This window comes from Marmota flaviventris, chromosome 1 (assembly GCF_047511675.1).
Source record: "Marmota flaviventris isolate mMarFla1 chromosome 1, mMarFla1.hap1, whole genome shotgun sequence".
Lineage (NCBI taxonomy): Eukaryota > Metazoa > Chordata > Mammalia > Rodentia > Sciuridae > Marmota > Marmota flaviventris.
Window position 1 is genome coordinate 107143792 of NC_092498.1, and position 24353 is coordinate 107168144.

A 24353-nucleotide genomic window follows, 5' to 3' on the forward strand; every position below is an offset into this window, starting at 1 on the left:
GAAGAAGAAAGGAATATAGCAAGCAATAGCTTTTGAGATGAAATGGGAGGGGAAGCATGCTATAAAACACATGAATGAGCTCAGTGGAATGCTGTGATGCATGCCTGTAACATAGAGGCTAAAGCAGGAGGATCATAATTTCAAGGCCTACCTGAAACAACATAATAAGAACAAGTCTCAAAATAAAAAAAAATAATGTAGTTCAGTGGTAATATACATGTAGGTTCAATCCCCACTATAGAAAAACATCAATATTTTTTTAAAGACAGAAAATTAAAACACACACACACACACACACACACACACACACACACACACACGGATGGCTACTCCTGAGACAGCATTCCTTTTTTTCTATTTTTTTAAATTGTATTTATTCTAATTTGTTATATATGACAGCAGAATGCGATTCAATTCATATTACACATATAGAGCACAATTTTTCATGTCTCTGGTAGTATACAAAGTAGAGTTACACCATTTGTGTCTTCATAGATGTAGTTAGGGTAATGACGTCCATCTCATTCCACGGTCTTTCTTACCTTCATACCCTTTCCCTTCCCCTTCCTCCCCTTTTCCCTATCTAAAGTTTGTCTATTGCTTCCATGCTCCCCCGGCATCCCCTTTATGGATAAGCATTCTTGTGTATTGGCTTACTTCACTTAGCATTATATTCTCCAACTCTATCCATTTACCTGCAAATGCCATGATTTTATTCTCTTAACGCTGAGTAATAATCCATTGTGTATATATACCACATTTTCTTTATCCATTCATCTACTGAAGGGTAATTAGGTTGATTCCACAATTTATCTGTTGTGAACTATGCTGCTATAAAATTGGTGTGGCTGTGTCCCTGTAGTATCCTGTTTTTAAGTCCTCTGGATATAAACCAGGAGTGGGATAGCTGGGTCAAATTGTAGTTCCATTCCCAGTTTTCCATACTTCTTTCCATATGGCTGCACCAATTTGTAGTCCCACCAGCAACATATGAGAGTGCCCTTTTCCCCACATACTTGCCAACACTTATCACCAACACACAGTATTTTTAATAGCTGCCATGACTGGAGGGAGATGAAATTTTAGAGTAGTTTTGATTTGCATTTCTCTAATTACTAGAGATGATGAACATTTTTTCATACATTTGTTGATTAACTTTCCATCAGCTTCTGAGAAGTCTCTGTTCAGTTCTTTGGTCCATTTATTGATTGGGTTATTTGTTTTTTTGAAGTAAGATTTTTGAGTTCTTTATCTTTACTAGAGATTAGCACTCAATGTTATGCACATGTGGTAAAAAGTTGCTCCCATTCTGTAGGATCCCTGAAAGAGCATTCTTAAACAGACCATTTATAAATCTAAAATCCTTGCAACTCAAGTTGATTCTTTGTCTTTAGGCTTCCCTTTAGATCAAGAAAAGTACAGGAAGCTAAATGGTTGTCCGGTCTACAATGTTAACCAACCTCCTAATTAGATGTTTTCACATATTAAACCATTGTAACTAAATATAACAATATATCCTATGCTAAATTCCATCCTATAGTAAATTATCAAAGGAGGGTTTAAGTTATTTGAAAGAGCAAACTTCTCATTGAGTACATAAATTGGGACTTTATTTGGGAGTTATTAGCCCTAAAATCAAAACACAGAATAGAAAATATACTTAATTTATACAATTTATATTCCAAAAATATTGCTGGTAATTCATAAAGTATTCAAAATTGGTTATGTGATTTAATTTTTTTAAGAAAGTTTTTACACTTACCTGAAAATGTAAAGAACAATTCATTTTGCAAACCAGCTCTTTGCATTTTAACACGATGGCATTCAGATTTAAGTAAGGAAATTTCACATGAAAGTTCAAGAACCAATTTGCTTAAAATCTGAAGAAGTTTCTTCTCAAAGGAAATATTATAGATACTATTGCAGGGAGCTGCATGGTACCGAGCTGTGAACTGATAATAATAATGAGGTTCCCGATATGCTGTAGAAAATTAAACAGAGAAAGATACAATCTTGATTATTTAAATAATTCAAATACATACTGCAACTAATCATAATTTGGGGTAAATTCATATATGTAGCTACATTCATTTTTACTTAACAAATGCTTACCTAGCAGTTATTAAATGTCAAATACCATTACAGGAAATTTAAAAATAGTGACCCATTTAAATCTCTTAACATCATTTAAAATTGACATTGTTATAATACTCTTCATGAAGAAAATGAGGTACACAGAGATTATGTCACATGACTAATGCCTATGCTATCAAAAGAAAGAAAAGCAAAGATTTTCAAGATGGTGGAACAGGAGAGGTTTTTTTTTTTTTTCCTGGCTGCTCAGTGGCATGAAACCAAGAAAGCAACTCAGCAGATTCTTAGAAAGGTAGGTAAAAAAATTTTAAAAATGGACTTTACCAGGAACTAATATTGAACATTCGAAACAGAAAGGGAACTCAGGAGGTTGGCTATAATAAAATAAGGAAATGCCAGGTGCAGTGACACACGCCTATAATCCCAGCAGTTGGGGAGGCTAAGTCAGGAGGATCCTGAGTTCAAAGTCAGCCTCAGCAACAGCAAGGATTTATTAGCAAATCAGCAAGACCCTGTCTCAAAATAAAATTCAAAATAGGATTGGGGTTGTGGCTCAGTGGTTGAGTGCCCTTGAGTTCAATCCCCAGTATTAAAAAAAAAAATAAAAGAAAGCAAGTAATCCCCAGCACCATTGCTGCCACTGGTGGTGCGCTCAGAGTGCTTCCCAGACAAGCAAAGTGGAAAGATAAGAGAATTAAGTAAAGGAACCCACATTTTTAGGAGACCACTGGTGTGTCTGGGTATAGAGATATCAAAGTTCAAAGACACTACACACTAACTCAAAAAAGCACTCTGCACAATATCCTAGTGAAGAAAAGAAGCCACATCTCTCCAAGTTGCCTACAGAAAACAGGATGGAGCCATTCTGCAGGTGCAGTACAGAAGCTGACAGCATGGGTAGCTAATCCCTAACTACAGGACTGGCAAACCAATACCACATGACATAGAGAGTGGCTAAGTGATGAGGAGAAAATCAAACGTGGAAAAAATTTACACAGGAGAATACAGGTCATAGAAACCATCCAACTTGAAGCTGGTGGTTTAAAAGGCCAGCTGGGAGAGCTTCGCCTAGCAAGGAATTCAAAAGGATGGGGGTGGGAGTGATTGAGTTTAGAGATTAAACCTGAGAGACCAGTAATTTTGGAATCCAAGCATGACAGAGGGAACTAAGGACTGACTCCTACACTGCACAAGTGGAACCTAAGAGAGATTTCTGGGGTGGAGTCTCCCAGTGTGAACAAGTAACTGCTGGGAATTGGAGTTGAGCTGATTTAAAATCTTTGGACCAATTGACATTCAAGGAAGAACCTGGAAACTGACCAAGCTTAAACCCCACCTCCAGGAGCTCTACCAATGGGATCTTCTCTCTCACATTCCAGCAACCCCACCTTGAGGGTGAAGGAGTCATCACACTCCAGCCCACCCCACCTAACACTGCTGAAAAGGGAAACTGAGAATTTTCTGAATTCCAATGAAACAATTCTGTAAGTTTTCATCTCCCCCCCCCCTTTTTCCTTTTCTCTCTTTATTTGTGAACTGAATGGTTCATGGAAATATATACATATTTGTTTCTTTTTTTATCATTTCTAATATTTTGGGAAGAAGTTATTTTTCATGGGTCAGTATTTTGAGGACTAGGGTTCTGAATAGTATACTTCAGTTTTGTTATGTATTCTTCTATTTTTATATTTATTTATTTTATTTTACATACTTTTCTCTCACACTTATCTGTTTCCCTTCTCTTTCTCTCTTCTGTTAACAGTCAATCTCTACTGTTCTCTCTTTCAGTCCCCTTTAAGTTTTAACTTCAATTTTCTCTCTTCCTACTCATAATCTACATATCCTACATTGCTTCTATTCTCTTCCTGTTCACCATTTGAAATTGTAAACCTTTTTGCAAACTTTCTGTTTTTACTGTGGGCAATAAATGATCACATCATTTCTGTTTACTGTGCCAATCAACAATGTATAGGTCATAGCAGTAACTATTTGGTTTAATGCTGTATATTGTTTACATTGGTTATTATTATTATTCATTGGCTCCTAAACTGTGTAGTCTTCAGGGACACTGTAAGTCCACAGGATCAAAACTGTACTGCCTCAGATCCATACTTTTATATGGGTTGACACAGCATGAAAAAGCAAAGTAAAAAACCACCCCAAACAAACCAAAATACCTCAGTAACAGAATCCATAGACAACACAGTGGAAAATATGTCAGAGAAGGAGTTTAGAATGTTCAGAGTTAAAAACTGACATGTGAGGTAAGGACAATGTAAGGAATTAAATCAGAGAGAAAATACAGAAAGTGAAAGATCACTAAAATAAAGAGATACAGATTTGGGGGGAAAATCAAGCAGAAATCCTCAAAATGAAGGAGTCAATAAACCAAATAAAAAATTCAATGAAAATTATCACCAGAAGACCAGACCACTTGGAAGACAGAGTTTTAGGCAATAAAGACAAAATATAAAATCTTGAAAGTAAAGTTGGCCATGGAGAAAAGATGTTAAGAAACCATGAAAAGAATATCCAAGAAATATGGGATTATATGAAAAGACTAAATTCAAGATTTATCAAGCTAAATGAAGGCTGAAATACAAACCAAAGCAATGTTCAATCTTTTCAATGAAATATCAGAAAACCCATAACCTTAAGAATGAAATGGAAATCAAATACAGGAGGCTTACAGGACTCCAAATATACAAAATTCCAACAGACCCACACAAAGGCACATTACTATGAAAATGCCTAACATAAAGAAGAAGAATAGAACTTTAAAAGTTGTTAGAGAAAAACGACAGGTCACATTTAGAGGGAAACCAATCTGGATCTCAGCTGATTTCTCAACTCAGACCCCAAAACTAGAATGTCTTGGAATAATATATACCAAGCTCTGAAAGAAAATGGATGCCAGCCAGACTACTATACTAACAAAATTAAGCTTCAAAACTGATGATGAAATAAAAAACTTCCATGATAAGTAAAAGTTAAGAATTCACAACTAGAAAATGTGCACTGAAAAACATACTCAATAAAATATTTCAAAAAGAAATGAAAAGTAAAAGTGAAAACCAGCAGAGAAGGGAATTATACTGAAAGCATAGCCAAAGGAGACAATAACTCAAATTAAAAGCCAGAAATAAATAAAAATGACAGGGAATAAAAAATTATTTCTCAATAATACCACTGAATGTAAATGGCCTAAACTCATCAATCAAATGACATAGATTGGCATATTGGATTTAAAAGCAAGACCCAACAATATTCTGTCTCCAAGAGACTCACCTCATAGGCAAAGACATCCACAGACTGAAGGTAAAAGGATGGGGAAAAAGGCATATCATTCACATGGATCTCAAGAACAAGCAAAGGTTTCTATCCTCATATCAGAAAAAGAAGATTTCAAGCCAAAGTTAATCAGAAGGGACAAAGAAGGATATTCCATACTGCTTAAATGAATTTTAAATCAACAAGATATAACAATTGTAAATATTTATGCCCCAAATGATGAAACATCTACATTCATCAAACAAATCCTTTCAAGTTCAAGAATCAAATAAACCAGATACAAGAATACTTGATAAGTTTAACACACCTCTCTCATCACTACACAAAAACTAAAGAAAGGAGCAATAGAAATAAAAATATAATTAATAATGTACACATAACATATATAGATATTACATAAAATATGTATCTTATAATATATCTTATTATCTTACATATTATCATTATGATATATAATATATATAGAGAGAGAGAGAATATATAGAATGACTAAAGATACTCTTACTGGCAGCATATATATATATATATATATATATATATATATATATATATATAATTTTCTAAAATAACCATATCTTAGACCAAAATGCAACTTTTACAAAATACAAAAAAATAAAGAAATACCTTGTATTCTATCATATCATAATGGAATGAAATTAGAAATCAACAATAATATACAAAATGGAAACAACTCTAAAATCTGAAGACTAATACACTATTCATTGATCAATGGAGAGCAGAGAAAACAGGAATGAAATTAACAAAACACTTAGAGGGAAATGAGAATAGCAGCAAAATATGAAAATCTATTGGCAATATTAAGGCAATTCTAAGAGGAATGTTCACTGCATTTAACTTGTTCATTAAAAGAATAGAAAGTATCCAGATAAACTTTACATCTCAAAGGCCTAGAACAAAGAACAAATCCACAACAAAATTAATAGAAGACAGATAATAAATAAAATCAGCTGAAATCAATGAAACTGAACCAACTACAACAGCAAATGACAATTAAAAAGTACCAAAGAAACAAAAAATTAGTTCTTTGAAAAAATAAATAATATTGATAAACACTTACCCATGTTAACCAAGAGTAAGAGGGATATAACAAATGATTAAAATTCTTGATGAAAAAGGAAATATAAACATGAACACTACCAAAATAAAGATGAAAATCAGACAATAGTTTGATAATTTATACTCTAATAAAATGAAAAACCTTGAGACATCAATTTATTTCTAGAAACATATGATGTATGTAAATTGAATCAGGAGAACATAGAAAATTTGAACAGATAACATTTCAACAATGAAATTTAGGACATCATCAAAAGCCTAGCAACAAAGAAAAGCCCAGGATCATACAGAGTCTCAGCCGAGTTCAACAAGCCCTTCACAGAAGAATTAACACCAACCTTCCTCAAATTATTCCATGACATAGAAAAGGCGGGAACCCTTCCAAACTCATTCTATGAAGCTATTATCACCCTGATATCTAAAACAGACAAAGGCACATCAGTGAAAGAAAACTTCAGACCAATATCCCTGATGAACATAGATGAAAAACTTCTTAATAAAATACTTTGAAATTACATACAAAAACATATTTAAAAGATAGTGAACCATGCTCAAGTGGGGTTCATTCCAGGGATGCAAGGTTAATTCAACATACAAATATTAATAAATGTATTAACAGTCTTAAAAACAATAATAACATGATTATCTCAATAGATAGTAAAAAAGTATTTGACAAAATACAGTATCCATTCACTAGACAAATTAGGAATAGTAGGAACATATCTCAACATTGTAAAAGCTATATATATTATAACAAAGGGCAAGATCATTGTAAAAAGAGAAAAATGCAAATCATTCTCTCTAAAATCCAGAATAATACAAAGATGCCCTCTTTCACCACTTTTACTCAATATATTACTTGAAACTCTAGCCAAAGCAATTAGACAAAAGAAAGAAAGTGATACGAATACACAAAGAAGAACTCAAATTATCCCTAGTTGCCAATAACATATACTCAGAAGACCAAAAACATTCCATGACAAAACTCCCAGCAAATCAGTAGGATATAAACTTAACATCATTAAATCAATTATGTTCCTTCACAACAATGATGAACCAACTGAAAGAGAAATTAGGAAAACTATCCCATACACAATAGCCTCAAAAACAATGAAATATTTTGGAATCAATCTAACAAAAGAGTTGAAAGACTTCCACAACAAATACTAAAGAGCACTAAAGGAAGAAACTGAAGATGATGTTTGAAGATGGAAAGATCTCCCATGTTTATAAATATGCAGAATTAATATTGTCAAAATGGTCATACTATCAAAAGTTCTATACAGATTTAATGCAATTCCTATTAAAATTTCAATGATGTTCTTCACAAAAATAGAAAAAGCAGTCATGAAATTCATTTGGAAAAATAAGAGGCCCAAATAGCCAAAGTAATCCACAGCAAAAAAAAAAAAAAGTGAAGCAGGAGGCATCACAATACCAGACCTTAAATTATACTACAGCACTGTAATTACAAAAAAAGCATGGTATTAGCACGAAAACAAACATGAAGGCCAATGGTACAAGAAGGAAAACAGAGAAAACCCCACATAAATACAATTTTATCTCATATAAGGCAAAAGTGCCATAAAGATACATTGGAAGAAAAAAAACTCTTCAATAAATGGTGGTGGTAAAGCTGGAAATCCATAGGTAGCAAAATGAAATTGAACCCCTCTTACCCTGCACAAAATTCAACTCAAATTGGACCAGGGACCTAGGCATTAGACCAGAGACCCTGTGCCTACTAGAAGAAAAAGTAGGACCAACTCTCTCATGTTGGCTTAGGAACCAACATCCTCAATAAGACTCCTACAATGCAAGAAGTAAAATCAGGAATCAATAAATGGAATGGATTCAAACTAAAAAGCTTCTTTACTGCAAAGAAAAAAAATTCAAGAACATGAAGAGAGAGCCTACAGAATGGGAGAAAATCTTTGCCAAAATCTTTCCCTTTGAATGAAGGGAAAGGAGGAAAGATGAGAATAGTTTCAATAGTTATGCACCTCAGACAGAGCATAAATCTTCAGAATATATCAACAATTCAAAAAACCTTATACAAAAAACCCAAATAAAACAATCAATAAATAGACAAAGGATCTAAACAACCACTTCACAGAATAAGAAACACAAATGGTCAACAAATATATGAAAAATGTTCAACATATCTAGCAATTAGAGAAATGCAAATTAAAACTACACTGATTACATCTTACTCCAATAAGAATGGCAATTATCAAGAATACAAGTAACAATAAATGTCAGCAAGGATATGGGTGGAAAGGTACACTCAGACATTCTGATGGGACTGAATATTGGTTTAACCACTCTGGAAAGCAGTATGGAGATTCCTCAGACAACATGGAATGGAACCACAATTTGACCTAGCTATTCTACTCTTCATTTTATATCCAAAGGACACAACCACATCAGTGTTTATAGTAGTCCAACTCACAATAGCTACACTATGAAACCAACCTAAGTGCCCTTCAACAAATGAATGGATAAAGAAATGTGGTATATAAACACAAAAGAATATAATTCATCCTTAAGGAAGAATTAAATTATGACATATGCCAGCAAATAGATGGAGCTTAAGAATTTCATGGTCAGGGAAATAAGATAATTCAAAAAAAAAAAAAAAACAAAGGCTAAATGTTCTAATATACAGATACTAACTCACAATGGGGGATGAGGATAGAAATTCATTGGAGTAGACAAAGGGGAATGAAGGAAAAGGAGGAAGGATGAGAATAGGAAATACAGTAGAATGAACTTGACATAACATTTCTATGTTCATTATTGAAACTCTACATCATGTACAACCACAAGAATACTCAATGTAGATATAAAAAGTCAAAATACATTCTACTGTCATGTATATCTAACAAGAACCAATAAAAACATTAAGAATATAACCTAGGGAGTCTTGCCCCAGAGTTTGTGCTCTGAACCACTATAATGTGATGCTCAGACTTAACATTTCTTCATCTTACAGTTATACAATTGCCAACACTTTTTTTTCAAGCCCATCTTCAAGTCTCACTGAAGAGATAAAAGAAATATAAAAATGACAAGTAATCCATAACAATACCAAAGATCAGAAAGTTCACCTCAAATATAGAGAGCTCCAATGTTCTTCAGTCAACCAGAGGGGTGTCCCTGCCTGCTCCTGGCTTACACTGCTGAAGAAGAATTCTCCACTTACAATGAAGTGAATGCTGCCATTTTTCCACTATCTGACTTTTGTTGTTGTTATTGTTACCAGGGATTGAAATCAGGGACACTTAACCACTGAGGCACATCCCCAGGGTTTTTTTTTATATTTTATTTAGACAAAGGGTCTCACTGAGTTGCTCAGGGACTTGCTAAATTACTGAGGCTGGTTTTGAACTCAAGATACTCCTGCCTCAGCCTGAGCCTCTGGGATTACAGGCATGTGCACCTGTAGCTCCTACCTACTCCTTTAAGTTACACTATCGAAACTAGGATTCTATCTACTTTCTTAGTTACTTCTGTTTTTTATATAAACACTAGACAGCTTCTAATTGCTAAAGAAACATCCACTGGTTTCATCTATGACCAGGAATGAGAACCACACAATGGTCTCAAACAGCATATAGTAATAAAGAAACAAAATTACAAGAGCAACATAAAATAAGGAAGAGAGATCCAAGATAACTAATGTCAAACAAAATGAGTTCCAGAAGGAGAGACAAAACAGTGAAGTAACAAAGGAACAAACAGGAAAAATATCCTACAAACTAAAAATAAAGATGTTACCAGGAGAAAAAGGTTCATCAAAGAGTAAACAAGAACACTGAAAACAAAGAATATGCCTAGATACAAATCTTATAAATCTGTCACACACTGATTCAACTATAGCATAAAATAAATAATGCACACATTTATCATGTATATACATAAACATACATCATGATTTATAATATCAAATACATATATGCATACAAATGTCACATGAAATAATTGAACACATGAAGTCAGAACTGTAAACTAGAGCAAGTCTCATGATAACGCATGGAGACAAAGCAAGTGCCTCTCTACCTGTGGATTTTAAGAGCAACTTTTGCTTTCGAGAAATTTGCAACATATCAAGCTATTGCCTCAGGCAGAAGTCTGAATATAAAACAACATACTGTCAAAACATTCTCACTATCTCAAAAGTACTTTCTTCTGAATGCCTAGTGGAAGTCTACATAGACACACACAATAATACAGGATTATTTAATGTATATGAGTTAACAAGAAAGTAGAGGCTGTTTGTAGGGTTGGCTTTTGGCTAGTAAATATTTCCCTACACAGATGGATCCCCCCCACCACCATCATAAAACTGTTTCCCAGTTGAGGCTCTGAACACACCTGTCTGTCTTCTCAGAGGCTTGATTTTTTTATAGTTGGTAGGCACAGAATGCCTAGGCACCTGATTAGTTCCTAATTAACACTTGCCGCAGTCTGGCTGGGCATAATCAGGAGCCACTTGTCAAAAGAAACTAACTTTATTTTTAGAACCACACACACCAAACAAAACAGCCTCTCAGGAAAAACCCTCAGAGCCTCAACTGCCACCACCGGCTTTCCACAAGCCTCTCTCTCCAACACAAGCTTCTTTCCACCTCCCACAATCCTCCTGCTCTTGAGGCCGATTGGCTGGGTCACGTGGGCGGAGCCAAAAAAGTCCCCCAATGAGCAGCTCCGTGGTCTGAAAGGGCAGGGAAACAGTCCAATGAGCATCACCGCAGAGGAGCCAATCAGCTAGATGTTGCTGGGGCCGAGGAGCCAATCAGCTAGATGTTGCTGGGGCCGCTGTGAGCCAATCATCAGCCGGCAGCTGGAAGTTTGGTGGCAGCTGGAAGTTTGCTGGGGCCCCTTCGGCTGTGGCTCTCAACATCTCCCCCTCTCTGTTTAAACAACAAGCATGTGGCTTAGGGACCGTGTCTGTTAGGCAGTCCAATTCAACATATGGTCCTTACCCGTCATCGGATGAACTGACCTCTAGGCGTCAGCCTCCTGTCTTAGGTTGGTACCACTGCAATTGGATCATACCCGTCACTGACTACCGGTCCAGCATACAGCTATACTTGTGGATAGGCCTTTGCACCAGTGGGGGGGTGAGGTTCTTTGCATCACCTCTGTTGGCCCCCAAATTTTAGACCATCACTAGTAGAGGAGGATGCAAAATGCCATGACATTAAGCCAATTGAGGGCTCCTTTGAAAAATTGTACCACCGGTGACATCATCAGCAAAAATACCCCAACACTACCACAAGTCGCTGCACCAACAGATAGTTCAACATGCATACAGGTGAGCTCACAATGTGTCCAGGCAAGTTCTGCAAGCAGTTCAGTGATGGCTATTGTAGAAGCTGTAGATTGGTTTTATCTTTGACTTCACCAGCACTGGGATGAAGATAGGAATTCTGGCAATAATGGCTAAAGAAAAAACTATGTAACATTACAGAAGGCACTAAAAGAAAACAATTTTCTTAACAATTTACATTGTCTTCACCGACACTGGGATGAAGATAGGAATTCTGGCAATAATGGCTAAAGAAAAAATTATGTAACATTACAGAAGGCACTAAAAGAAAACAATTTTCTTAACAATTTACATTATCTTTAAGAGAATTATTAAATATAATGAAAAGGAAAGGTGAAAGTAAACAAACAGATCCGTTAACCTTCTTTTTTGTTTACATATTAAAACAATCCTCAACAGTTGTTTACCCAATTTAAATTAAACCATATAAATCACGTGAAAAAAAAATATTTGGATCCATTTTATCATGAGCGCTCATCATATATGATATATGGACATACATACATTCAAACATATAACACAAAACACAAGTGTGCACACATAATATAATACATACAACACATAACATTATAGTAAAGGCCTTATAACATTTTACAGGTGAAATCTCCATTGCAATGTTTAAAAACTCTATAGTCAAAAAATAGAACTGATCAGCAAAACATTAACCTAGGTCTGTATGAGCTCAAAAAACAAAATAGAACTTCATGATATGGCAAAGGGCAATAATAAAATAGATATTGAAAAAAGCATCCTGGTTCTGTTGCAGATGTAAGAATAGCCAAACTGGAGTTTTGGATATCAGCTGTTATGGATTTGAGCCAAATCATCTTCTTTTTGGTCTGTAGAAATCGCTTTAGTTAATCTTTCTGGAATCCAAATCGGCTGCTGTTCTCCCTGTGGAAAAACATAAACAGATCCCCGACTCCAGACAATCACTGGGTCAGGACCTTTCCATTGTCCTGTTAGAATATCCTTCCAAAGTACCTTGGGCTTATGTACATTTTTTGGACACATATGCCTTTCTGCAGCACTAAGTCCTGATGAATTCAAATTTAAAAAGTTTAGAGTAAAAAGGGTTATTTTAAGTTTATCTTTGGGGAATATATACCCCTTTCCAATTCCTTCTTTTTGCTTTAATAAGTACATTTTAATAGTTTGATGAGCTCTTTCAACTATGCCTTGTCCCTGTGGATTGTATGGGATTCCTGTTATATGAGTAATGCCAAATGTTGAGCAAAATTGTTTAAAAGAGGTAGAAGTATAACCAGGGGCATTATCTGTTTTTAACTGTTTTGGAACACCCACAGTGGCAAAATTTTGTAAGCAATGAGCTATAACATCTTTAGTTTTTTCTCTGGCATGAAGGGAGCCCATCAAAAATCCAGAAGAAGTATCAACTGTAACATGCAAATATTTTAATTTTCCAAATTCTGGCAAGTGTGTGACGTCCATCTGCCAAATATGGTTAGGTATCAATCCTCTAGGATTGACTCCAAGATTAACTTGTGGTAAAAAGGTCACACAATTTTGACATTGTTTTATTATTTGTCTAGCTTGTTCCTTAGTTATTTTAAAACGCTTTTGTAAAGTATTAGCATTGACATGGAACTTTTTATGAAAATTTATAGCTTCTTCTAGTGTAGAAAAAATATGTATGTCATGTGTAGTTTTATCTGCTAAATCATTGCCAAAACTAAGGGCTCCAGGCAATCCTGTATGTGCCCTGATATGTCCTATAAAGAATGGATCTTTTCTGTCCCAGATTAGACTTTGTATAGTGGAAAGCAAAGAGAAAACAGTAGAAGAAGGGGAAATCCTACCAGCATCTTCAAGAGATACTATAGCATTAACTACATACTGACTATCAGAAAACAAATTAAATACAGAATCTTTAAACATCACAAAAGCTTGTAAAACTGCATTAAGCTCTACCTTTTGAGCTGATTGTTTGGGTACTAAAAATGTAAAAGTTTGATCAGGGGTAACTACTGCTGCTGTACCATTATTTGACCCATCAGTGAATATATTTGGAGCATTCATGATAGGTGTTTTTCTTGTCATTTTTGGAAAAATTACAGGATGCAATGACCAAAAAGACAATAAAGGATTAGATGGTAAGTGGTTATCAAATGAAACATTAGATTTGCACATGATTATTGCCCAAGTATTTAACTCATTAGCTAACTCATCAATTTGATTCATAGTATATGGAGTAATAATTTTATTGGGAGAAATTCCAAATACTCCCTTTGCTGCTTTTATTCCTTTGAGTATTAATTGTCCTACAGCCTCAGGATACCTAGTAAGAATAGTGTTAGGAGAATAAGATAAATGTATCCATAATAATGGACCTTCTTGCCAAAATACTCCTGTAGGAATATTTTTTGTTGGTAGTACAATAAATAATAAAGGCAAACTTATATCAATTCTATCCAAATGCATAATTTCCATATATGTTTCAATGATTTTTAATGCCTTTCTTGCTTCAGGCGTTAACATTCGGGGTGAATTTGGATCTGATGGACCTTTTAGGATATCAAATAAAGGTCCCAACTCTCCTGTTGGTATACCTAAATAAGGCCTTATCCAATTTATGTCTCCTAATAACTTTTGAAAGTCATTAGGTGATTTGAGCTGATCTACTCGTATTTGAATTTTTGGTGGACGGACCATGGTTGAGGATAATAGAACTCCTAAATAATTAATTGGAAAATTTAATTGTACTTTATCTATTGCTATCTCTAGATTATAATTTTTTAATAAGTTTGTAAGTGTGGCATAACATTCTAGCAATGTGTTTTTATCTTTGTGTGCTAATAATACATCATCCATATAGTGAAATATTTGTAGTTCAGGATTTTGATTTCTAAGTGGCTGGATTGCTTTGTTAACATAAATTTGACACATAGTTGGGCTGTTAGCCATCCCTTGAGGGAGTACTTTCCATTCATATCTCTGATCAGGACCTTCATGATTCAGTGCAGGGATAGTAAATGCAAAACGTGGACTATCCTCAGGATGAATTGGAATTGAAAAAAAACAATCTTTAATATCTATAACTAAAACATACCAGGTTTTTGGCAAAGCAGACAACTGAGGAATCCCTGATTGAGCAGGTCCCATAATAACCATCTCATTATTAATGGCTCTTAAATCTTGCAATAATCTCCATTTACCAGATTTCTTTTTGATGACAAAAATGGGAGTATTATGGGGAGATACAGAAGGTTGTATATGTCCTTCCGCTAATTGTTGTTTGACCAGGTCATGGGCTGCTTGTATCTTTTCTTTAGTCAGGGGCCACTGAGGAACCCATACTGGTCTTTCTGATTTCCAAGTAATTTTTATTGTCTCAGTGGCCCTTTCTGAAAATCCAACCCATGTCTTTCTGTTCCTTGATCTATTTGTATTGGTGCTGCTATACCTTGTTCTTGTTTTTCTAATCTTTTTCCTTTCCTAAAACCTTGTCTAGTCATAATAGTGGGTGCATTTTGGTTGATGTTATTTGTTAATGTCAAACCTAATGGATCTAGGACATCTCGTCCCCATAAATTTACGGGAAGATGATCCAATACATATGGCTGTATAGTTCCTTCACATCCTTCAGGATCCTTCCAATCTAATACCATTGCACTTCTATGGGGATTAGTCGCCACTCCTAGGCCTCGAAGCGTTTGAGTGGCTTGTTGTAATGGCCAATGTTTTGGCCATTCTTGACGAGAGATGATGCTAAGGTCTGCACCTGTATCCAGTAGCCCATTAAATTCATGTCCTTGAATATTTAGTTTTAGCATGGGGCGAGAATCTAAATTTAAAGAAAGCATAGCCCAATCTACACCTGTGGAGCCTAATCCCTTGGAACCTCTTTCTACAGTACGACTGGAAAATTTATCATGTAGGCTGGGTATTATTAGTAACTGTGCTATTCTATCTCCTGGTGAAATTACTGATATACCCTTTGGAGAACTGGCTATAATTTTTATTTCACCTTCATAATCGGGATCAATTACCCCAGGACTTATCATAAGTCCTTTTAGAGTAGAAGAGCTGCGTCCCAATAATAAGCCTACTGTTCCTTTGGGAAGAGGTCCTTTCACCCCTGTGGGAATGATTTGAACTCCCATCTCTGGAGTTAGTACTGCTCTGGCGGAGGCGCAGATGTCCAACCCTGTGCTCCCTCTGGTTTGTCTGATGAGGGATCTGATGGACAATGTGTCCTAGGCACTACCCTGATGGGGTTGCTGGGTTCCTCCAGTGCTCCGCATATTTGTGGTTTTGGGCCCCGGAGCATTGGGCCCCCCTGTCCATTTTTTGGCAATGGAGCCCGATGCCTTTCTCCACGATATCGTGGATAAACACCTGGTCCTTGTTCGTTTTTTGATAATGGAGTACCCTCTATGGTGGTTTGAGAACGGCATTCATTAGCCCAATGTCTCCCTCTACGGCATCGTGGGCAAATACCTGGTATTCTACTCCTTTGATACCTAGTTTTGTTAAACCCTCCTCCAATGGGGCAATTCCTTTTAAAATGTCCTGTTTGTTCACAATTGTAGCATGTTCTTGGCCTGGCATCTAAAGCCTGTTTTACTGCAGCTGCCACAATTTGCCCTTGTTCATTAATGTCTCTGGCATCTAAAGCCTGTTTTACTGCAGCTGCCACGACTTGCTCTTGTTCATTAATGTCTCTACATAATTTAATATGTGTTTAAATCTTCATGTTTCCATGGTCTAATGATATCTCTGCACCAACGATTCGCTTGCTCATAAGCCAGGTGTTTTAGTAATGGCATTGCTTGTTCTGTATTCCCAAAAACTCTGGTAGCTGTTTGAATAAGCCTATCTACAAATTCAGCATAAGGTTCATTAGCTCCTTGTATTACCTTAGATAATTGACCTTGTAAACCTCCATGTCCTTGTAAAGTCTTCCATGCCTTAATTGCATCTGCAGCAATTTGTGCGTATACGCCAGGATCATATGCAATTTGTTGCTGCTGATCCTCATAAGGTCCCTTTCCTAACAACATATCTAGATTTCTCTGAGGATAACCAGCTGCTGCATTTCGCCTAGCCATCTCCTTGCAAAATTCCTCATTGGCAACCTTCCATAACAGGTATTGTCCTCCATTTAGCACAGCTTTACACATATTAGCCCAATCTGCTGGCGTCATGTTCAAGTTGTTAATGGATTCGACCATGCTTACAGTGAAGGGTGCTTGAGGACCATAGGTTGTTACAGCCTCTTTTAGCTGCTTCACTGTTTTGAAATTTAAAACTTGGTAAAATTGCTGCCCTCCTGCCTCAAATACAGGGCATGTTAATATTTGAGATCTTGTCTCAGGATCCCAACTATCAACTGCGGGGGTTGGGGACCTCCCAGCATATGGAGGTGGCCTTGTTAGTTGGACACTTACGTCCTCTGGTGATAGAAAGGTGTTAATAGCAGTCTCCTGTTGTAACTTTCCCCTTGATGGCTTTTTCTGTTTTACACTTTCTTTCTCTGTCTGACTAGCTTGAAAGGCCTTCTCTTTTACTTGAATCTTTTCCTCTGTCTGACTAACTTGAGAGACCTTCTCTTTTACTTGAATCTTTTCCTCTGTCTGACTAACTTGAGAGACCTTCTCTTTTACTTGAATCAATATGTCTTCTCCTTCCTCTACCATTGTCTGAACTGAAGGCTTTGGACTAAGCAAACAAGATATGAACGTCCACAATGGCAATGTGCCAACTGGCAGAGTCCCTGGGCTTTTCTTTTCTATTCTTTTTAAATCTTCACCATGATGGTTCCATTGTGATATATTTAACAACTCCTCCTTAAAAAGCCATGGGCTACATTTTTGTATTGTATCAACGTATGCCCTGATTGTTCTTGATTTTACTGAGATGCCTCCTTCCTCTAACAATTTACTTAACACTCTTTCAGTTTGTTTTTTACTAATTTCTGATCCCGTATTTCTACTATAATACAACCCAACAAGATAACGCCTAACAAAACTGAAACTGAGTGAAACAAAATTGGAACAACACAAAATCATTATAATAGCCTCCTGAAATGTCCATCCGTCCTTTCTCCCTATCTGTTCCTCAGATGTGAGCGGTTTTTCTTCCATCTTACACATCTCCAGGGACAGGCAACTTAAAACAAAAGTGAAACAAAATAACAAAAGAAGAATCTTAAAATGGCTACCCATCCTCTCGCCCTGCCCTCAGGGGCGAGCAGTTCACTTACCCTCAGTCGCTCCCTGTGCGAGCCACCAAATGCCGCAGTCTGGCTGGGCACAATCAGGAGCCACTTGTCAAAAGAAACTAACTTTATTTTTAGAACCACACACGCCAAACAAAACAGCCTCTCAGGAAAAACCCTCAGAGCCTCAACTGCCACCACCGGCTTTCCACAAGCCTCTCTCTCCAACACAAGCTTCTTTCCACCTCCCACAATCCTCCTGCTCTTGAGGCCGATTGGCTGGGTCATGTGGGCGGAGCCAAAAAAGTCCCCCAATGAGCAGCTCCGTGGTCTGAAAGGGCAGGGAAACAGTCCAATGAGCATCACCGCAGAGGAGCCAATCAGCTAGATGTTGCTGGGGCCGAGGAGCCAATCAGCTAGATGTTGCTGGGGCTGCTGTGAGCCAATCATCAGCAGGCAGCTGGAAGTTTGGTGGCAGCTGGAAGTTTGCTGGGGCCCCTTCGGCTGTGGCTCTCAACAAACACTGGCTACTGAGATTCTACTGCATCTCTGGGCAGAAACATGGCACATGTTACTAGACTTTCACTACTGAAGAAAGGAGAAGGCTCCATGCAACCCCTCAGTGAAGGAGAGTGTAGGGATCTTTTACAAAGATTTCTCCTATCACCTTCCTATGCCTCTTTACCCTTGATGATCCTATTGTTTATCTTTCACCTCACCTATGACACAACTATATGCTGTGTCCCTTATATCATTGTAAGGAATCAACTAATGTGCAAAGACTCCCCCAACAGCTTATAAACTAAAATCCTCCAATTAAAATCAGAAAGTTTAGAAAAAAAGAAACAAGTCTAGAAAAAATAAAAATGATAAAAATGACATAAAAATCAATACAGAAATTATATATTATAATTAGAAGAAACAGTATCTAAAATAGATGACAATGATTAAAATCTATAGCAGGTATCTTCAAAACTTTTTGTCTTATGTTCTCTTCACATTTTTAAAAATTACTGAGGATCACATAAAAACTTTCATTTGGGTTTTATGTATCAATATATACAGTACTAGAAATTAAAATAGAAACTTTAAAAATATATACTCATTAAAAGTGAAAATAAATCCACTAGATAACATAAAAACATTTTAGGACAATATCTTTTCAAAAACAGAGAGAAAATAGTATTGTTTTATGTTTTGCCATTTTTTAAAGGCCTGGTTTCATAAAATTCCACTATATTCTTAAATTTATTTCTGCATTCAAGTTGATATATGAACATAAAAATATTTTCTTATACAGGTATATAATTGTAAAGAAAGCAATCTTTTCAGGTAACCATGAAGGTTCTTTTTTTGACATCACACACACTCACCAAGTGGGGGATTTCTTAAAAATTTGTTGGATAGTATAATCTGAAACCATATTAATGAAGTATCCATCCATTAATTTCTAGTACTTTGAATGAGTATTTTCTGCCCATGCAGGGTTTTGTAACATTATGTTCAAGCAATTCAAACACTATTGGTTCACTATATACAAAGCTTCCAAATACTGACCAATTCCATTAAACGAAGTCAAAAGAAGTAAAACTCAGCTGTCTTCACATATGAGGAAGCTGTCAAGCTCATGATGGTAGGGACATGGTTTCTAAAATTCTTAAAAAGTTAACTGTTATCACTATTAACAATGATGACCAAGATATCTGTTGTTGATACACTAAAAATGGTTCTACATGAAAAAAGCGATGTGTATCTCTTATAATTACATAGGAGTTTTTCTTAAGAGAACATCATACTATAGTATTAAGATATACATAGAAAAAGTGAAGAAACATTTATTCAAGAAAATGTAAAGTCAGAACAGTAATCATATGAAGCAAGTATTTGGGCCAAGAACTATTCCCTTTCTGCCCCTCAGCACAGCAGAAGAGATGATGATTCCATGCCAACTGGTATAGAGGAGAACACAGGGCTCTCTCTGACCCTAGCTCCCAGTTGGAGGGTTATCTCCATGAAAGGCAGAAGCTGGCTCCATTTCTCAGGGCTCAAGGTGAGGCACAATATCATAGTGGAAGAGTGTGGCAGAGAGAAGCAGCTCACATGATGATCAGGAAGGAGAGAGGAAAAAGACTCCACTATCCAGGTACAAAATATATACCCAAAAGCTACACCCCCACTGCCCACCTCCTCCAGCCACACACTACCCTCCTTCATTTACCAATCAGTTAATCCCCATCAGGAGATTAATCCACTGATTAGATTAAGGCTCTCGTAGCCCAATCATTTCTCCTCTAAACCATCTTGTATTGTTGCACATATAAGCTTTTGGGGAACACTTTATATCCAAAACATAACACTACTATAACACATAACCACAAATTTAATTGCTTAAATAGCACAGTTACTATCTTATAGTTCTATAAAGCAGAAATCCAAACTGAGTCTTTCTAAGCTAAAATCAAATGCATTCCTTCTTTCTTAATTCTGTGCATTAACAATCAAACTTTTAGGAAAGGAATATACAATGTGCTACCTAATACTGATTTAGGAAATGGCAGTATACTAGTAATCATGATACTTAGAATTTAAGAGTGGTACACAATAAATCAAATCACCATCAGAAAACATGATTTATACAGCCCCTACTTTCATTAAAAAACTTAAATGTATATACATCATGACATTCTCCTTTAAAAAAAAAAAACTAAGCCCCATTAACTATTCTGTGCCCCAACCATATTAAACTACACAAAGTAAAATAAGCATGGCAGATTCATTTTAATTAAAAAAGACCAAAATAGCAATTTCCCTTTAAAACAATACTGTTAAAATATTTAAGTATTTTAAAACATTAAGGAATATTAATCCAGGTTGGTGGTGCATGCCTATAATCCACCAGCTCAGGAGGCTGAGGCAAGAGGATCACAAATTCCAGGTAAGCCTCAGCAACTCAGTGAGGCCCTGAGTCACTTAGTGAAACCTTGTCTCAAAATTAAAAATGAATAAATAAAAGGCCTGGAATGTACCTTAATGGTAGACTGACTCTAGGTTCAACTCTCAGTACCAAAAAGAAAAAATAAATAAATGATATACAATTACATTCATTTCTTACCATATACAAGATATTTTAGTTGAAGATTTTTAACAATTTCTTCCACAGTAGGTTTATACTCAAGAAAACATGTGTAAACTCCACTCATAGCCTCCTCGAAGTTCTGGAATATAAGGCTTCCTGTGGATGTTACTTGTGCAGTGCTGTTTTCTAATAAAGAAATAAGATACAGTTGCTTAAATTACATAAGACAGGAAAAATACAAAACAGTTATTAAGCAGAGTCAAACCACCAAAATTTATCTACACAGTCATTAAAAGGAGTTGGGAGCAGAGCTAAACATTGCTTCAGGTACTTGTTTACAGTGGGTGCCAGGCTGACCTTCTTAGTTTCAGATTTTCACTAATCAAAGTTCATCAACTGTGTGATTAAGACACTAACAATGTAATGAACATAATAAGTTCATAATTCACCCCTTACATTGAGCAGAGCACTATCATAAATATATATAGATACACAAATACATTAAATGTATATACATAAACATGAATTATATATATTATATACAGAATAAATACATAATGTTATTTTATATAGTATATATCTATATATACTATAAAATACTACATATTTTAAATGATGAATTATTTCTGACTTCAATAAGCTTACAAACTGTGTATGAAATTGATAAAACAATAGAAGAAAAGCTAACAAAATATTATCATTAATAAATATTTCTGTCACTACACAGAGTGTAAAGCAAAAATTGGGTTATAACCTTGAGGGATGAAAAAGAAAACATATAGAATATTAGATCATCTGACTTGCCTAAGGTCACAGAACAACAGAGGTGCAGTACTGGGAGTCAGAATAGGACATAAACTCCCATTTTGTTTCAACATACCTTATGAAGTATCACATAAGAAAAAAGCTATTATTGTAAAATGGAAAATAAATAAATGTGACTTTGAGGTATTAAGCCCTGGGTTTGAAGTCTACTTGTTAATATTGTTAACTACTTAATCTTGTTAACTACTTAATCTTTCTGAAGTACAACTCTTTCATTTGTACAATGAAGAATCATGATATTTGACAGTCTACATAGAATTGTTCTATGTAACAATTATAATAAATATGAAGGTATCTGCAAAGTCTATACATTATCATTCAAGTAATATTTTATTCTGAAAGTTTATAACTACACTTTTGTATCAGAAACATTCTAGGTATTAAAATTTACCTAATAATTTAATATTCCATTCATTAGAATTATCTCAGGAAACGGATGTCTACCTTTTCCTATTTTAAGTAAATGATTAAATACTTGTAAATTTTAAGTTAAAAAATTCTTCAAATTAAGACAAAGATGAGTATTCTTAATGCTGCAATTTTCATTATTAATTAATTTTATAAATACTGATTGAGTTTTTAGTACATGCTAAGCCTTGCTTCAGATATTGAAGGAGAAATGATGGATATACCCACCCTCAAGCAATTTACATAGAGCAATATGCCTTGAGAACTCCCATTTCTATATTCTGGATGAAGCTGAAAAACGTGATATAAATTTAGAATACATTTCTATTGTAATGCCTTTTTTCATGAATATCTTTTAATAAAAAATTACATATTAATGTTAACATGTTAACTCTCCTAAAATAGATTACAGAGCTTGCAGGTGTTTGATATCTATTTCAACAGACCAATCACCTCACATTAATACAACAGAAAGTGCCTGTAAATTTTAAAGAAATCATCAATGAGGTCATATATTTCTTGGCAATAATTTGAAATGAAAGTTTGCCACACAAAAAGTATCAACAAATGTATCAAAATATCTATTTAAATATCTACTACAAATGTTAAATATTATGAGTTACAGAAAACTAAGTAGCATTAAAACTATAATAAAATGCCATCTGACTATTAAAAAAATTAAAAATTACTCTTTCAAAAGATATCCAGAGAATGTCATATTCTATAGAAGGACTCATTCTATAATATTGCTTGTTAGTGATCATTTCATAGACCCTTAAGTGACTAAGTCTAAATGGAAATTCATGAACCCAAGTGCTATGTACTTGACATTGATAAGACAGTTTTGAGAACACATGCAGCAACAGATATTCAATATTAATGTTTCATTAGTTAGTAATTCTTCCTTTCTAGCTTATATAAAAATTCAGAGTTGAACTAGATCTCTAGAAGTCCATGTATTAAAGCTCTAAAATTAACAAAATTTAAGCTAACTTAATTATAGCTAATTATTTTTGAAATAGGTTTATACTTCTGATTTCAGCTCAGAAAAGGAAAATGAATGTAATAGTACAAACCCATCGTTACAATAAGGAAAGACCAAGGAAAAGCTGCCAATTAACAGTTTTTCTTGATTTATAAAGAAATTGAGGTGGTAGGGCATATCTGAGAATAGATAGAGCTTAAAAGCAGAACAAAGATCTGAGCATTTTTTTTCAGCTGCTACATAAATTGTGGTTATGGTTTAGATCCAAAATGACCCCACAAAGCTCATGCGTTGAGGAGTTGGTCCCCAATGCAGCAGGGTTCAGAAATGGGGTCTTGGGAAGATGACTAGATCATTATAACTTTGACCTCAATGAATTAATTCATTTTTGATTCACAGCTTAATGGATTTTGGGGTGAAAGGGCTAACTTTGGTTATTAAAGTGACACTCAGCTTCATAGCTGCCATGAGAGGTACAGCTTTGTTTCACCACATGTCCTGGCCATGATGCCCTACCTCACCTAAGGCCTACAAACAGGCCAACTGATTATGAATTGAAACCTCCAACACTGTGAGTCAAAATAAGTCCTTCCTCCTTTTAAGTGTCTGTGTCAGGCATTTTGTCATAGCCACAGAAATTTGACTAATATGGTAAGAAGATTCAGCCAAAATTTTTTGATGAGTTGTTAAAAGCCAAGTGAAGACCAATGTAAGAAAATGAACCCTCAAGGGATCACACACTAGAAAATTGTGCAGTGTTATAAGTTTTTTATTCACAAACTCCTCCCATGCAAACAGAAAGATCAAAGGAAACAAGCTTTCCACAGGAGGTGGCTAGAAGAATGTAGGTTTTGCCAAAACTCTACCCACACACACTTTTCCCCACACCTCCTAATGGAATAAAGCTTTTAAATACAGAGAGAAACAAAACTGTTACCTACAGTGCTAGAGAAACTTGTTGCAGCTCAAGAAACAGGAAGTAGGAAAAAATGTTTCAGCCTTGGCAAAAAGTCAGGAAGAAGTGCTAGGTCAGAATTACAGCTGGAGGAGGACCCAGAGCAATCATGAAGGCTGAAATTTA

General features: G+C 35.4%; 1 protein-coding gene across 1 annotated transcript in view; it reads right to left on the bottom strand.

Annotated features, from left to right (window-relative positions):
- Positions 1–24353, bottom strand: part of Zpbp (zona pellucida binding protein) — a 90393-nt gene that overhangs the window by 48079 nt on the left and 17961 nt on the right. The window contains exons 4-5 of the mRNA XM_071608633.1: positions 21091–21240; positions 1763–1981 (exon numbers count right to left, since the gene is read on the bottom strand). Of these exons, the coding sequence (XP_071464734.1) occupies positions 1763–1981; positions 21091–21240 (369 nt within the window). The remainder of the gene's footprint in view (positions 1–1762; positions 1982–21090; positions 21241–24353) is intronic.